The 17894-nt window shown below is 40.0% G+C and overlaps 1 protein-coding gene and 1 pseudogene across 1 annotated transcript in view; one reads left to right on the forward strand and one right to left on the reverse strand.

Moving 5' to 3' along the window:
- Nucleotides 1-4238: 4238 nt before the first annotated feature.
- On the reverse strand, nt 4239-5025 carry LOC141550488 (large ribosomal subunit protein eL6 pseudogene; annotated as a pseudogene).
- Nucleotides 5026-11002: 5977 nt separating this feature from the next.
- XYLT1 (xylosyltransferase 1) overlaps nt 11003-17894 on the forward strand; it is a 406252-nt gene continuing 399360 nt past the window's right edge. Inside the window, exon 1 of the mRNA XM_074280891.1 lies at nt 11003-11653. Coding sequence (XP_074136992.1) covers nt 11273-11653 — 381 coding nt within the window. The 5' untranslated portion in view covers nt 11003-11272. The remainder of the gene's footprint in view (nt 11654-17894) is intronic.

The following is a 17894-nucleotide window of genomic DNA, read 5'->3' on the forward strand; positions in this document are numbered from 1 at the left end:
AAATAAAATACAAGCAAACAGAAAGAGTGAAAATGCTATGTTGTGATTCACATTCAGTTCCCATAATCTCTGGGTACAGATGCTCTCTTCATCACAAGATCCTTGGAATTGGCCTGTATCATCTCATTGTTGAAAAGAGCCACATCCATCAAAATTGATCATTGTATAATCTTGTTGTTGCCATGTACAATGATATCCTGGTTCTGCTCATTTCACTTAACATCAATTCATGTAAGTCTCTCCAGCCCTCTCTGAAATCATCTTGCTGATCATTCTTATAGAACAATAATATTCCATAACATTCATATACTACGGTTTATTCAGCCATTCTCCAATTGATGGGCATCCACTCAGTATACAGTTTCTAGCCACTACAGAAAGGGCTGCCACAAACATTTTTGCACATGTGGGTCCCTTTTCCTCCTTTAAAATCTCTTTGTGATATAATCCCAGTAGAAACACTGCTGGATCAAAGAGTATGAACAGTTTGATTGCCTTTTGGGCATAGTTCCAAATTGCTCTCCAGAATGGTTGTATCAGTTCACAATTCCATCAACAATGTATTAGTGCCCCAATTTTTCCACATCCCCAACAACATTCATCATCTTTTCCTATCATTTTAGCCAATCTGAGATATGTGTAGCGGTATCTCAGATATGTCTTAATTTGCATTTGTCTGATTTTTTTTTTTCCTGAGGCTGGGGTTAAGTGACTTGCCCAGGGTCACACAGCTAGGACGTGTTAAGTGTCTGAGACCAGATTTGAACTCCTGTTCTCCTGAATTCAAGGCTAGTGCTCTCTTCACTGCACCACCTAGCTGTCCCACATTTGTCTGATTAATAGTAATTTAGAGCACCTTTCATAGACTAAAAATGGTTTCAATTTCTTCATCTGAAAATTGTTTGTTCATATCTTTTGACCATTATAGTAATTTTCAAGAATTTTCAGAATTTTTTTTTCTATTGCTTGATCATTTTTCTAGTCATCTCTTGACTTTTAACTTTTTGCTATGTGGGGTCTCTGCTTCCAGAGTAGAAGGTGCATTGTCCCAAGATTCGGGGATTTTGTGCAGGTATTTTCAGAGACACCTCTAGGGAACCTGTTAGTTTTTGGTTCTTCTAAAGTTATATGATCTAAGGAGAGGTGCATTTACCACTCTTCTGACCTGTGCCTATGTGTCACCACAAGCACTCTTTTCTTCCCTGGAACTATGAGGAGCATCCCTGCTCCCCTGTGGCCACAAACGCTGTTGTGCTAATGCTCCTCGTCACCCTGGGACTGCCACTCAGAATTGTGACCTGGATCTGAGTATTGACAAAGTAACAAAGTCCTGCCCCAGTTGCAGGAAAGAGATCCTGTAATCTCCTTGGATTAATTGTTTGACATCTTGACCACTTATGGGTTGAGAACTCCAGAAGCAGCAGATGCCAGTGCTGATTCAGTTACTCTCAGGGCCTGCTCCTAGTTTGCTGGTTCTGTCTTGGAGACAAGTCTGCACAGGACTAGCCTACACTACACTCTCCACTCTCACCTTGATGCAACAGACATTTCCTACCAACCTTCTAAGTTGTATTTATCTGGAAAATGGGTTCATCCCTTCCTTTTGTGGACTCTGTCATTTCCAGATGTTTTAGGACTTTATTTAAAGGTGTTTGGAAAGGTTTGGATGTAGATGTGACTTGAAATTCAAACAGCTATTCTTAGAATTCCCATGTGGAAGTCCCAAGTCTAGTAGTAGTAGCTATGGGGGTTGTTCAGTCATGGTACATAAAGCATTTGTGTGTCTACATGAGCTTGAAACTGGATCCCAAATCTCTAACTGCCTGTTCTGCTTTTGCATTCTTACCTCCAGCACAGGTGATCTGAGAGATTGTCTTGAAAGCAATCTTATGAGTTTGTGAGGTCAAAAGCTCCTCATCTGGATGCTTATTTAGAGAGGTGCTTCCCACAGGGCTACAATACTTTTGTGAGAGGATAACCACCAAAAGGAATGAGAGTCATGTCTACCATATCTGAAGATATGTACTGTGAGTGACTTGCTAGGACAATGAAGAGTCAAGACAAAGACGAAATATCTGTTCAGCTTCCTGAAAAATATTTAATAATCTAATGTTTTAATAGGTTGCTATTGTCCAGTCATTTCAGTCATGTCCAATTCTTTGTAATCCCATTTAAAATTTTCTTTCACATTAGGGCTCTTTTGTGGTCACCTCTCCTAGTGCTGCCACCATTAGTTTTATAATCAGAAATACTTGAGTTAAAATCTAGCCTTAGATATTTACTACATTTGTGATCCTGTGCAAGTTACTTGTCCTCTTTTTGAGTTGGTATGAGGATCAAATGAAATAATATTTCTAACATGCTTAGCACGGTGTCTGGTACATAGTGGATTAGACATAAATGTTTATTTCTTCTATGGGGCAGCTAGTGAATAGAATGCCAGGCCTGGAATCAGAAAGATCTAAGTTTAAATCCAGCTTCAGAACACTCAATAGCTGTGTGACCTCACTTAATCCTATTTGCCTCAGTTTTCCCATCTATAAAATGAGTTGGGGGAAGAAATGGCAAACCAATATCTTTGCCAAGAAAACTCCAAATGGGATCATAGAGAGTTAGAAGTGATTGAAAATGGTGAACAACAGTAATAATCTATCCTAAACATTTCCCAGTCTTTATACCCCCTCTCATAGCAGCTTATTCCTGGAAAATCATGCCTTCCACATCGCTTTTCTTCTCTTTTTTTTTTGTTCCTCCCTCCCCAAGTCTTCCTAATCCCCATCTAGCTTCCTTTCATTCTCTCTCCTGTCCACTTTTTTTTACCTTTGTCTTCTCCTAGGAAATTTGCTGTGCTCTAAGACAAAAAAAAGTCAGAACCACTCCCTGGAAAAATTTGGGATTTAATACCTATTTTTGTGTGTGTGTGTGAAGGAAAAAAATTTTTTTTCAATATTTTTATTTTGGAAATATGTTTGTGTCAATAATCAATAAACATTTATTAAACTTCTATTATGCAGCAGGCACTGAGATTGAAAATATATTCAATTTTATAGCTTGTTTTTTGGGAATCAAGACCTGGAGTTCTTTCCCTGGATTTAACTCAAATTCTTTGAATACTTTTAATCTTTAAAGACTGGGGCTTTCTAAATGTCCTAGAAACAATCTGCTCAGAATTTAAATACTAGCTGTAGGACAATTATATCAGTTCTTCAGGGGTAGATATTATCAATAGGGAACTCCCTTTGCTGAACCAAATGGTAATAAATTATAACTTACAGTCTTAGAGAGTTTCATGAGACAAAAAGAGGCTAAGTGACTTATATAGTGTGTAAATAACTAACTCACAGCTAACAAACTTCAAAGATGGGATTTGAAACCCAGATCTTTTTGTTTCTTGCACTCTACCCATAACACTTTCCTGCTGTAGGCCAGGAAAGCTATAAATCATACAGTTAAAAAAAAATTAGATTCTATCCCAAATGAAAAATGGCAATTAGTTGTACAAGAGAAAGTAGCTTAGTAGGTTCTGGTGAGCAGAAGTCTATGTCAGGTGGGAGAAGAAAATTCAATTTGCTTTTTAATGCCATTTATGCACATGTGGTGTGTGTGTGCATGTATACACACACACATATACATACACAATCCAGTACAGTATATATATACACACACATATCCAGTCCTATATATCACATATGTACAAAAGAAGACACACATATATTTGGTATACTTACTCATATAGAATCCATTCACACACACACATATATATCCAGTCATACACACACACACACACACACACACACACACACACACACTATCCAGTCATAAACACACATATATCTCATTTATATATATATATATATACATATATATGTATATATCCTATGTCCACATGTATATACTCCTATATCCACATATATTTAAGTACATACTTACACATATATAATACATTACTATACATATATACCTAGCCTTACATATATATTCTATATATGCACAGATAAATATCCAGTATCACTTATATCAAGTCACATACATATATCCAATCTACATATACATATAATCTATATATATATAAATATATAATACATGTCTAGTTTATATATGTCTATCTATAATACCCTAACCTATAAATAAGTATTTACATATTTATCCAGTCACATACATATACTTACATACACATATACATATAACACTAATGTCTCATGTATTCATATCCAGTCATATATGCACAAAACACACATTTAGCCAAAGATCTGAGGAATTTTCTTGATTTAAGGCAGGATCAGAGAGTCCACTGTTTTCTCATCAGGTTTGCACTGCTTCATAATTTCATGTTCCTCTTTTGTTGTGTGAAAAATCCCTCCTTGGTGTCGAGGCTGCGAATCTTTTTCTTGAAGTAGCTTATTAGTAAGAGGATTCGGAATTTTTACATCGGAAAGGTAACTTTGGTAGAAGTTATCAATGACAAAATTTCGATGGTCCTTCACGGAGGAACATGATTGATGGTTAGAGGTTCTGTCACCAGTAGCAAGCCATTAGCCAGCTGCTTCAGGAAAACCTGTGGGAGCCAGTGAGCATGATCAGAACCGTGTTGGGGTAATGCTGGCTTGAAGATTCCCCACATGCTGGCTGAAGAGTTCTTTGCCAGGACTTAGCAGCTTTCTAGGCACATTCTCAGTAGGGTAATAGCTAGGCATTTTCCAAATCTTTACCATACAGATTCCTCCATTCTTATCACCACTTTTGAGATAATACCAAGGCTTTGAGATAATAGCTAGCACCTTCTCTTTTTCCTTTCAATCTGAGTTTTTGGTGCAACATTTCCCCTTGTACGCGACTCTCAGAGAATACATTGTAGACCTGGAGTATTTACAGAAACCTGGGACCAGAACTGGGTTCCGACCACAATGCTTTCGAGACTTTTTCAAGACATTTTCAAGCGGCATGCTCCTTTTTGTTCTTCTTTCTCTGCGGTCCCTCCTCCCCCTTTTTTTCCTTTGGTTCCTTTTGTGGGGGAGAAGGGAAAGCGGTTTTCCGCCTTCTTGAGAGAAGGGAAAGCGGTCCTGGATAGCTTTTAATCTTAATGAGTGGTAATCTCTGGCTTTTAAGCCCCTCAGGGTGTTTCCAATCATCTCAGAAGGTAACCTCAAAGTCTCAAAAAAAAAAAAAAAATGATTATAGTTTTTGAATACCTGAAGGTTATAGAATAAAAACATAGTTCAGGTTATAATGATTTTATAGCTGCTATAGAGAGAAGAAGCCATCCTGGATAGAGAGTTGGCCTTAAAATCAGAAAAGTTTTCAAGTCAAACCTCTGACTTGGCTATCTGTCCCTGGGCAAAGCCCTTAACTTTCCAGGACTGTAAGCTAGTGATATCAACCTCACATAGAAACAAACTCTGACTTTGATAACTATAAAATAACATTATCAATGTTGCATTATATTTTTATTTATTTTGTTAAACATTTCCTAATTATATTTGAATCTGGTTTGGCTAGTTTTGCTGCCTTGTGATGGCCACAAACTACAAGTTTGAAATTCAGAGCCTTAAAGAGTGTCCCCAAGCAATTACCTGAGTATATGTTACAGAGGTAGGAATTTGCATTGAGAGAGGGAGTTGAAATCACAGGCCCAGTCCCTGATTGATTCATAGGAATCAACAATAGAAACTTAATCCAAAAAATGTAAAAACAATTCTACAATTAAAATCAAAGTCTCTTTTAAAGACAGCTCTTTGGACTGAAGAATGGGTTTTGTAGGAGGCTTCTGAACTCACTTAAGGACTGTGGGTTTGAGTTGGATTAACTTGAAAACATCAACATAGACAAATTCCACAGCCTTCCTTCTCCCCTTCCCCTCCCCATCCCTCACATGTCCTTTTCCTCCAGGCTTATGGCAATAAAGACCTTTGATATGAGACCCTACAGAAGTTAATAGGTTATTTTTTGTCATGATTGTGTTTCCCTCTGGGTCTGATGAAAGTTGGTTAATTGACTCCTTTGCGCCTCTTTTTCACAGATATCTTCAGGTCTTTTTATGTGGAAAAGAACACTGAGAAGAAAATCATTTGTTACCTGGAGCTCCCTCTGCTGCTAGATGAGGCAACAGGAAAAGAATAGAGACCTATATTCTGCTTAAAATTGATTTTTTTTTTTTTTTTTAATGTTCCAGAGCCCTGGATTTACAGCTTAACCCCCTGCCTTCAGGTGGCTCAGGGAATTTCTTAATTCTGTTTGATGGAATGGAAAAAGACACAGTTTCTCAAGACAGAAGAAATAGGTTCCAAGTCTGGCTCTGCCATTATATACCTATTAATTAGAACTTTGGAGACTCATTTACTTAAATTCTCTGGATCTCAGTTTCCTCATCTGTAATGTGAGGGGGCTGGACTAGGTAATCTTGAGATTTTTCCTAGTTCTAAACTGATTATCTTAACTTCTATTTGGATTTAGCTCAGTGTTAAGCTGTTGCCTATTTGGTCATACATTATTGTTTGAGAAAAGGCCAGGTGTTGATAAGGATTCCTAAACCTTCCCTCCCTCCTTTTCTTCCACATTCAGGTTGATTTCTGAAACTAGATGGCTCTCTTCTCAGATTTCAATTCTGTGGCCAAATTGAAAATTGGAGGGAGGGGGGAGTTGCATGGTTTATGAACAAACCTATTTTAGGTTTGGAGTAAAGTTGAGGTTAATTTATGGTATATAGTAATAAACAAAAAATGACATAGGCCCATGATTATCAATCTTTGCTTATGTCTTTAACTGAGGTTAATGGCAAGCTTGAAGTTCATTCAGTCTCAGAATCAAGACTATGCCAAGCTATTCGGGACATTGGCAGTAACAAACTCCTTCATTCTCTCTTTCCAAGCCCCATGTCCTACTTATTACCATTTGAGGAAGCAAACTCTATCGTCCATTATGCCAAGTACTGGAAATTCCAAGAAAAGAGCAAAATAGAGAGAGAATGAGAGGTAGAGAGACTGAGAAGACAGGGAGAAGAAGGAAAAGGAAGAAAAGAAGAAGAAGAGAAAGGAATAAAGAAGGAAAAAAGAAAGAAAAATATAATACAAAGAAAGAGAAAAGAAAGAATGGAAGGAGGAAGAAAGAAGAGAAAAAAGAAAACATGAAATAATAGTAGAGATAAAGAAAAGAGAAAGAAACAAGAGAATGAAACAAAGAACAAAATAAAAATGGAGGGAGGAAGAAGAAAAAAAGGGAAAGGGAAAGAGAAAGGGGAAAAAAAGAAAAAGAAAAAAAGACCATAAAGCTCACATTCAATAGGAAGAATCGCACACAAATGATTATTCATCAGAATCTCTTCATATTCCATCCTTTCTCTCCAGACTAAATCTGACATGGTGGGAACCACTACATATATGAATATTTAAAGAAAGATAACCACTTTGAGAAGAGACACAAAAAATGATAGAATGCTAGGGTAAAAAGGGACCTTAGAATTCATCTAGTCCAGCCTCATTATTTTAATAATGAAGAAAGTGAAACTTGACTTTCATTTAGCTTCCCAGCCTCTAGGCCTTCCCTTCTTCTAGATATGGAATACTAGTGTTCGATCAATATTCTTTAAATATAACTATTTCACTCACTGAATCAAAAATCTTCAGTGAATCCCTTTGTTGTTGATCTAAATTTGACTACCTAGTCCTTCAAAATATGGTTCCATCCTACTTATTCAACCTTATTTCTCACTGCTCTCCCAACATGAGCCCTACATTCTAGTCAGGGAGTTTTAGTAACATGTCCAGTAACATGCTCTTGTCTTCCCACTGGCAATTTAGAAGAACCTTTACATTGTTGGAATTTGTAAACATAATAACTCTCTCCTCAAACATGATAACTAAATCACACTTTTTAATAATTCCAAAAGCTAAGGGAATTAATATTTCTACTATACTTTAAAACCTTTAACTTGGGGAGTGAGGAGAGGAGAGAGAGTGGATTCTAAGGGATGATAAGAGATCATGAAGCCCCAGGGTTTGTGGAAATGGTAAAATCTTGTTTCTTCTACCAATAGAGTTATCTGGTCAGTGAAGAAATTCACCTAAATACTAAGCAAATCAAAACATCTCTTTCCTTTTTGGATGGAATTTCCAATCCTTCATTTCTCCCTAGTGCCTTAGATGTATTTTATAGAGAGGAAAGGGGTTTGACTAGGTGATATTGAATGCTATCCTTTTGTTTATTTGTTATGAACATGTGACACTTCCCATAAAGGAACATGCTCTGACCCTTAATGCAGGAACTAATCAGTAGTCATTGATCATGAATATCCTTAAATCAGGAGCCAGAACATGTGCCATGAGCCAGAACTCCATGGCAGGGGTGCTAGTCCAACAGATCAAGTATTTCTCCCCATCATATTTCTTATATTTAATTGTATCAAAGGAATAAGGACTGGGACTGGGCTTCATGGGCTCAAGGAACTCCAAGGCATGAAACTTCCTATGCTAAAGTAACTTAGTGGATTATGTGCAGTTTTGGTTTTTAGAAAATTGGCTGGAGCACTAAAAGATTATCAGACTTTCCTGGTTACAGAGTCCAGACTCAAGCTCGGGTTGTGCTGGTTTTAAGACCAGCTGTCTCTGTTACACTATGCTGCCTCTCTAACTTTATCATATGTAAGTTAAATACTCTGGTTATGCTATTTTTAATCTGCTATTAGATTTCTTTCTTGCCACAGATACGAGAAATATATATATCCTTTTAGGGACTCACCTTTTAATCCTGTCATCTGATAAAAAGCAGAATCAAGGATAGTTCTTAAGAGATGGATTAATTTGTGCTATGGAAGACAATAGTCTCACATTACTATTTGCGGAGTTGACAGTGCCATCTTGCACAAAAAGATGCAACAGTCTAGTTAGAACTAAAGATGGGATGTGAATATGTCTTAAAAGTTCCTTTCCAGTCAGTGTTAGGGTTGGCAATATTTTATATCAGTTTGCAAAGTGAAAACTTCCAGGGGAAAGTAGATTGAAGGTAATGTATAACACTGGTAAGACACAGGTTAGAAGTGCCTCCGAATCCATAGCAGCTACTATGTTACACCTCTAGATACAGTGAATAAAAAGATGTATCTTCTAGTCCTTGCTTACTTCTCCTCTGGATATCTAAATATTTAATAAGTACTCCATCCTCTTCACTCCTTTTTTTCTTTAAAAGATGTAATGAAGAGGAAAAATAAACTAACTTAGTGATAACTCCCTGATGCTATTAGGTTTGTCTCGGTTAGAACAAGAATTAGGAGATCAAATTTATTCCAGATTTGAAATCTACTTATACCTTTTCATATCTAGCATTCAAGCTCTATTTAGGAACTTTCTTTTATAAAATACATTTCCCTAAGGTTTATTCAGTGCTCATTGTGTGGAAAATACTTGATCAGGTGATGTGGGAAATAGATTAAATTGGAATGGATGTGGAAAAGTTGATTAGCTCCAGGAATCAGAGGACATGGGTTCAATTTATGACTGCTATTTACAACCTTATGAGCTTAGTTAAGCTACTTAATGTAACAGGCGAGGAATGACCCCTTCCAGTTACTTAAAAGATGATTAGTGGGGGGAAAAAAGATGATAAGTGATCATCTAGTCTATTTCTAACCCCCCCACCTTGTTTTTTACACATTTAGAATTTTAGACCCAGAAAAGTGAAGTAACTTATTCAAAAGCAGATATTTATTGGGTGGCAGAAGTAGGATAATGAAGAATTTTTATTGCTCACAAAGTGTGACTGAGAAATCATTTAACTTCCCTGGGCCTCAGTTTCCTCATATGGAAAATGAGAGAGTTGAACCAGGGTTCTTCAAGTCTTTTCCAGTTTCTAGATCCTTGATCCCACAATACTTTGAATCTTTAGGCAAAGGGCAGGCTACAAGACAGATGGACTGAATTTTCAGCTGTCAGCCCTGAATTGTGAATATCATAAACTGTGCATGTTGACCGTCCAGGCGAGTTGATTTTTTTCCAGAAAAGTCTTAATTTAGTAGCTAAATTGCCCGTAACTTAAATTGTAGCCTCTAGGGTACAGATAAAATCTAATGCCAAGTTCTGTGCATCAAGGTATATAACACCTCATGTTTTATAGTCTATAAGTCACATGATTAAAGAACTCTATTAGAGTTTAGTCACAAAACTTATTTTTTCCCTTTCCTCCTTCTGAATTTTGAGACATTGATTTGGGATTGTGTGGGTGTCTAAGTATAGCTATATCTATCTATGGATTCTCTGTCTCTGTCTGTCTCTCTCTCTTCCCCTCCCCCATTATTCCTATGAACATTCTCTCATTTCTCATGCCCCACAGCATTTTGTTGGCTTTTACTAAATATCCTTGTCAATTAAGCCCTAGCCACTCCTTATAACTCTCATCTTCCCACTATGAACAAGGTTGTTTATGTTCCACTCTCTCTGACCTTCATTCTTCACTTTTTCTACATAACTGCCATTAAGCCCTCAGCATCCCAGCTTCCCTCTCCTTCTTCAATCCCTTCCCCATCTGTCAGGGATTTCCCCCTTTCTTTTTCCTTTCCTCAATCTATCCATCTAGAGTAAAGGGGTGGGTGGGGGCGTGTTGAATCTCCTTCATTTTTATTTCCCCTCTCTTCTTCTCCTTTTTCTCCCCTCCCTCTGTCCCGCCCCATGGCCCATCCCTCTACACCCAGGTTCCTCTCTCCATCCCCCGCCCCAACACCACCTTCATCCCATTTCCCCTCCTGCCCATTTCCCCCAACTCCCCTTCCCCCTCCCCCGCTCCCAATCCCGGGGTGGGCGCGCGTGCTTACACGCGCGTGCACATACATACATCCATGCGTGCATACATACATATGCACACCTCCTTCTCTCCCCCTCTCTTGGCCAGGCCTTCCCGCTCCCCACCACCACTCCCCTCCCTTCTCCTCCTCCTGGTGACGTCTGGGTCCCTGCCCGTCTGAAAACTCCGCGCCGCGGCGGTTGTGGAGGAGGAGGAGGAGAAGGAGGAGGAGGAGCAGCAGCAGCAGAAAGAGGAGGCGGCGGCGGCTGCCGGCGGCAGAGGCTGAAGGGAGCCTCAAGGAGGTCGGGCAGGAGGGGGAGAGGAGGAAGGACTCTGGGCTGGTGAGCACAGTGCCCTGGAAAGGAGGCAAGAGCCCGTGGCAGCAGAGGCAGCAGAGGCGGCAGCGGTAACCGCCGCGGCGGCGGCAGCAGAAGCAACAGCAGCAGCGGCGGCGGCAGCTCCAGCTCCAGCCCCAGCAGCCGCCGCCGCCGCCGCCGCCACGGTGAAGATGGTGGCTGCGCTGTGCGCCCGGAGGCTGGCTCGGCGCTCGCATTCGGCGCTCATCGCCGCGCTCACCGTGCTGCTGCTGCAGACCCTCATCGTGTGGAATTTCAGCAGCCTGGACTCCGGGGCCGGAGACCACCGAGGTGGAGAGCAGCACGCTGCTGGAGAGCCGCCGCCGGCGCCGCGCCGGGAGCGCCGGGACCTACCCCCGGAGTCTCGGGCTGCAGTTGGAGGAGGAGGAAGGGGCCCCCAGCCGCTGGGGGACAGGCTGCCGCGGGAGCGAGGAGGCGCTGGCGGCGGGGGCCACGGCGAGCACCGGCCGCAGCATCCGCCCCACCGGGGGGGACCTGCTGCGGGCGCCGCGCAGCTGCCGGGCCAGGCTCTGGTAAGACAGCTCCTTCAGCCGGCTGAACCCCGCCGGACCGGGGCCGGCTGTATGCGCGCGGCGCCGGGGAAAGGCGATGGGAAGGAGGGAGCACGCTAGCTATCCCCAGGAGCCGTGACCCTGCTCTCCTGAGCCTGCCTGCAGCGTCTGACACAGTCCCCTCTCTTTCTCCCCTTCCTGGGAACTGGGGAGCTCAGCCCTGCGCAGGAGGGAGAGCAGGAGAGGGGAAGGGGACGGCGTGTGTGTGTGTGTGTGTGTGTGTGTGTGTGTGTGTGTGTGTGTGTGTGTGTGTGTGTGTGTGTGTGTGTGTGAGAGAGAGAGAGAGAGAGAGAGAGAGAGAGAGAGAGAGAGAGAGAGAGAGAGAGAGAGAGAGAGAGAGAGAGAGAGAGAGAGAGAGAGAGAGAGAGAGAGAGAGAGAGACAGAGACAGAGAGAGGGAGGTGTGGAGAAGGGAAGGTACAGGACAGGCGGAATGGGGAAAATGTTGGAGCGGAGACTAGAAAAGGGGCTGGGGACAGGGACTAGTTGGTGTCCCCAGTCCCAGTAGAAACAACCGGAGCTTGAAGGTCTGCTGGTTTGGCTGCCCACGGGTCCGCGGGTTGGGGGTGTGGCGGCTGTGTATGGGTATGTTTTTACTTTGAAGAGGTAGCGAGGATCCTGTTGCAGCCACCCGAGACTGGTGTGACCTCGGGGAGGTTTGGTGTGGGGGAAGAGGGGATTCATCTTCAGACTGAAAGGCTGTGACAATTTTTTGAGTGATGGGGTCAGGATAGAGCTGGTTTACCGAGGTGGTACTCCAGCCTCCCTTGCTTTCCAGTTTTCCCTCGTTATGTTTCTGCCTCTTTTTTCTCAGTTGTCCGTTTCTCTCGGTCCTTGTGTGTTCGTTTCTCCCTGTGCCTTCTGTTGTCTTTCTATATAGAACTCTGTTCACCCCGTTCCTGAATTTTTCTCCGCATCCCGTCTATATCTGTCTGAGTCCCTGACTCTTCCCCTGCTTCTTTGTCTCTGTCCGATGTGAATCTCTGTCGCTTTGCTTCTGGCTCTCCTGGTGTCATGGCCTCTAGACGTGTCCTGTTTTGTTCCTATCTTGAGTATTTTTGGCTTCTGCTCTCCCAATGGACATTCGGGTCTGCGTAGATACCCCTTGCCATTGTCCTCTAGGGCTGCTGTAGATGGCAGAACTGTGAGCCGTTTCTTTTGCAAATCCAAGAAGTACCTTGGGCACGGACTGGGACTTGAGCTGATTGGCCACGTCTGTGCCTTGCTATGCCCCTTACTCTCCTCCATCCTTGGGTGTTTCCACAGCCTTTTAGTCCCCTGACTGAAGGGTCTAGCCTGTTCATGAGCTAGACTAGAGTTTTCACCTGCAGAATGGATTGCCCTGAGACAGCTGCATCTCTTGAGTTTGAGTGTGTCAGAGTGTCTATGTGTGCTCCTGTGGGTACTGCCTCTGAATTTCTATGCATAGTATTGTGCCTCTGTGACTAGGTCCTTTCTCGTTCCCCGTGCTAGTCTTTCGTAAAAATTCACGTTCTCTCTGGGGAAATCCAAAGGACATAGGAGACCAATGAGAAAACTGGCACTATTCTTTTTATTAGAGTCTCTAATTTGATACATAATTGTCACCTTTGAATATATATATGTGCATATACATATACATATATTCACGCACATATACATATATACATCTATATTCCTATATACATGTGTGTTTTCAAGAGCTGTTAAACTTCCTTTAAAGTCAGTGAAGATCTATATCAACCTAAAGCCCACTCTGTCTCAGTGCTGAGCAGCCCCAACACAGGATGTGCTGGCATTTCACATTCGCCATTTGTCTCTGTGTTAGCAAATTATTTATTTTTAGGAAGAATAAACTGGGAATCCTGATGATAAAGAACAATAAATAAATCATAGCTACTCCCCTTCCCTTGTTTTTAGTAAAAAGGCTTAATTAAGCCTCTACTTTTCTGGAGCCAGTTTTTGGTAGTGTGTTCATGTAGGGATGCACTTAGATATTCCTTTAAACAATAAAGTAGTAGGGAAGAAATTAAGGTATAGTGGTCAGTCAACAAGCATTTGTTAAGCCCATACTACTACATGTGCCAGGCACTGTGTTAAGCAGTAGAGATACAAAGAAAAGTTGGTGGGGGCACTCTGGTCTCTACAAGCTCACAATCTAAATGGAGATAACATTTAGTCATTTATGTGCTAATGAGATAAAGGATAAATTGGGGGTCTTCTCAGAGGGAAGACACTAAGATTAAGGAGGACTTGGAAAGATTTCTTGCAGAAGGTGGGATTTTAGTCTAGAGGAATGAAGCTTCACTGACTGGTTGGGAATAGCACTGCTTCCAATCTGATTCTGCATTTCATTATCAGATCTTAGAGTTTGGGGGATAAGGAGAAGCCCCAGGGGAGAAGAAAAAGGGAATAATTGAAAAAAGTGATTAAGATGACTGGCTCTTTGCTGAGTTCTACCTTTCATCACACACCTGTGCTTATTCACTTAATTATCTTAATGTCTCACCTGGAGAAAGATGGAGAAATCTTTGCACTGGAAAGATTTTTCCCTCTTCCTTGGTTCTCTGATGCTCTCACCTTGGTAAAGTGCAAGAAGTTTCTTCTTTTGCATCCAGAAACACTAAGGCCTGTTGCTACCTTTTGCTTTTCTGAATTTCAGCTTTAGTAATTTTCCCACATCCAGTTATCTTTTTCTTTCTTGAGATTGTTTTCCATTTTGCTTCTTGTCTTTGGGGTTGCATTTATTTATTTAGTTAGTTTGGTCCTCTACTATGCTTCCCCTTATACTGCATGCAGCTGTATGTGTGTATGTGTGTGGATGTATGTGTTCTCCCATTTTGATAATTTTATTTCTTTTCTGGGTTTCAAACATTACAATTTGGAATTACTGCTAGGGTTCTAAGTCTCTGGGACCCCCTTCCAATATCTGTACCCTACCCTAAACTTACCCTTCACCCAGTGAACCCAATGAGGCCAGAAGGGGGCAGGCTCTTCCCAAAGTCCACTGTAGTAAAAGGATAAGATAAGTGGGAGGAAAAAAGATCAAAGGGAGTGAATTTTTCGAGGTGCAGATGATTATACTTTGTTTCCTAAATCCTGATAGGGCTTCGTGTTGGATGGCGTGAAAACAGAGGTTGTCAGAATGTTTGGGCCCTTCTAGAGCACATAAATTGAAAACTTGGTGATGCAAGCAGCTTAGATATTGTCATTTCCCTCTCTGGTTTTCAACTCCAAAATCGCTTCATTTTTATCTGGAGATTTTCAAGAGAATGAACCATGTAAAGTGCTTCGCAAACTTTAAAGTACTGTATAAGTGTCCTGTATCATCATTATTATTATTCAAGTCTAGGCAGTTATCAGTCATCTTGGTGTTGTGTGTTATCAAACAATATTTGAAATAGAGATAGGAAATGATCATCTCTTTTGTAAGAATTGTTGTTGGAACATTTTATAAACCTATCATCTCTTTCCTCTGGTATTTGTCCCAGTTTTTTTTTTTTTCCTGAGATTTGTGTTTGGAAAACACAAAACTATATTGTATTTTTGTGCACAGAAGAGATCAAAGGAAATATATCCTTTTTTCTGAACCCTTTGGGTGGTAGATGTTTTGGTTTGCAGCAAGGAAATATTTAAAAGTATATTTTAAAAAATATGGAATTGTGAAGACCTAGTCTTTCTTATTCTATATCCCTCGGGAACTATCCCCTTCCATTCCAAACTTTCAGCTACTAAAATTCACAGCTAAGCAAAGATGATATTATGGAAAAAAATGTACAAAATAGATATTCATTTCTAATTTTTTTTGAAGGGGTGGGTCTGCACAGTCTAATGAAACCTACAGTAGTTTTCTTAGAAGAGTGTTTTTAAATGCACAAAATACAATGGATTACATAGGATTACAATGGAAACCAATCGTACAGTTATCAAATTATTAAACAAGATTATTCTATGTACCTATGGTTCTTGAGTGTGATTCTTCTAACAGGGCTTCCATCAACCCTGAGTTTTAATATCATGCTGGGTTTTGAGAAAATAGGATGGTCCTCTGTAAATTTTTAAAGTTGCTATTTAATTTTCTACTGGAAAAGAAATTTTGGGTGATTCAATTTTCGGATTTTCGGAAATCACTATAAATGAGGGCCTGTGTGTCATGGTGTTATGTTGTTTATTTTCCTTCCTTGAAAAATCTACTCTACCTTCAATTCTTTGCACAGTATCTGGTGCATAATAGGTGCTGAATGAAGGATTGTTGATTTGACTTGCTTCCCTCTCATAGCATTTAAATCCTCCCATTTATTTAATGCTTAAGGGAAAGCTGCACCTAAGCTTATGGATAAATTGTTGGTAAATAGGTGTTATTTAAGGATCCTGATTTCTCATCTTTTTCCTTTTAAAGAAGAATGGATTTTCCATACTATCTGAACCTTTTAAATGTTGATTTTTTTTTTTTTCCTGCAAAAATTTCTCATGGTTCACATTTTTTAGATTGTTAAGGACCTTTTCAAATGCTGGCAGCAACTAGAAAAATAGCCTCACTATCCAAATAACCTTTTGGTCTAATAGTCTTGAAGATAAAATACCATTTTTCTTTCTCCACAAATGTTTTGAGGATGCAAAGAACAGAAAATATTTTGTTGTTGGATAGATTTCTCACACTTTTGATAGTTTTATTTTGCTTAAGCAGTACTTTACACTTTGTATACAGAAGGATGCATCATTGTACAATATTTATACTTCCATGAATAATGCCATCTGCTTAATCATGTAAAGGAAAACTTTAAACAAATAAGTAAAAGTAGTATTTAATGTATACATGAATTTGTAGTTATAGTTTTTTTTTCTTTTAGCTTTCTCATACCTCTTATACTATATAGTCTTAGGTAGCTCATTAATTTTCCTTCCTTTCCTAGAAAGCTGAATGATAAGTTATTCCCTACAGTTAGAGAAACAGGGGCACATACTAATTACTGTATCTAAAATGGCCATACAGATAGAGTCATAGAACTGTGACAGTCAACAGTCCTAAATATTCCACTGAACCACACTTCCTCAGTGTCTTTATATTTTTCATGTCTTTATAACAAAATAGAAAAATATTCTTTATTAAATGTATCTCTTTGGGAATTTCCCCAAGGGACTTATCCAGGTGCATGAAATAGTTGTGATATGAAATAGTTGTGAAATAGTTGTGATAAGTATTTTTTTGTGTAATTTGCACATTCCTATTGAGATTAAGGTGATGTTTATGATGAAAGAGTTTTGCAGATGAGCTCTTATGGATTACACCCTAAGAATGATAACTTCCTTTGGTTTTTCTCCTTTTGATTCATTCTCACCCATGCTGTCCTAAGGACTTAGAATCTCATGTGTCAGAAAGAGGGAAATGGGAGAGAGGGAGGGTCTTGGTGTATGATGGGTAAAGAAAGAAAAGCAGAATATAGAGGTAGAACGAGGACTGAAAAGATGATCAGAATTATTGATTAGGCCATAATTTGGAGAACATAGAACATCACTGATATTTGTGGAAATTTTTCACTATTTATATCTTTCCATACACAAAGTGACCCTCTTCATTGTTTCATTGCATTTAAAGCATTAACTAGCCCCAAGGGTCCTTTGTCTCTGTTTCTCTCTGTGTCTTCCCTTCTTCTCCCTGCCATGTACAAAAAAAAAAAAAAAAAATTTTTTTTATTTGGTACTAACTTTTTAGTGTGCACACTTCTGAGGCTTGATTAACTTGGTTTCTTTGTAAAGAGGACTTAAATATTACCCTATCAGCCTTGAACAATATTTCTTTGCGTTCTTTGATTCTTTTAATGAGAGTTTCGTAAAGTATCTTTCTGCTTCTCCATGGATGAAATAATTTTATCTTTCTTATTGAAAGAATGTTTTTTTTTCACCTAAAATGGGGCTACAGATACAGACCAAGAACTTAACCCATAACAGATAATTTCTGAAGGGAGAATATCTATGTGTCCAGACTGTTAAGGATTGATGGAACTATTTATGATTTTCTTGTGGAGACACCAAGCTCCTCAGTCACAAAATTCTTGCCTAGTGTTCAAAGAAGGCAAATGGGTGAACTTGTTCAAAATGCATAGCAGCTGGGGCAGGATTCTGTGCCACCTGAAAAATGAAATCTCTCCTGGTGGTGAAATATGCTACTTGCATACCTGAGCATAATTGAATGTGAGCTGCCAACTTGGCAGAAGGAAACAATT

This window comes from Sminthopsis crassicaudata, chromosome 1, assembly GCF_048593235.1.
Source record: "Sminthopsis crassicaudata isolate SCR6 chromosome 1, ASM4859323v1, whole genome shotgun sequence".
NCBI classification, from domain to species: Eukaryota; Metazoa; Chordata; class Mammalia; order Dasyuromorphia; family Dasyuridae; genus Sminthopsis; species Sminthopsis crassicaudata.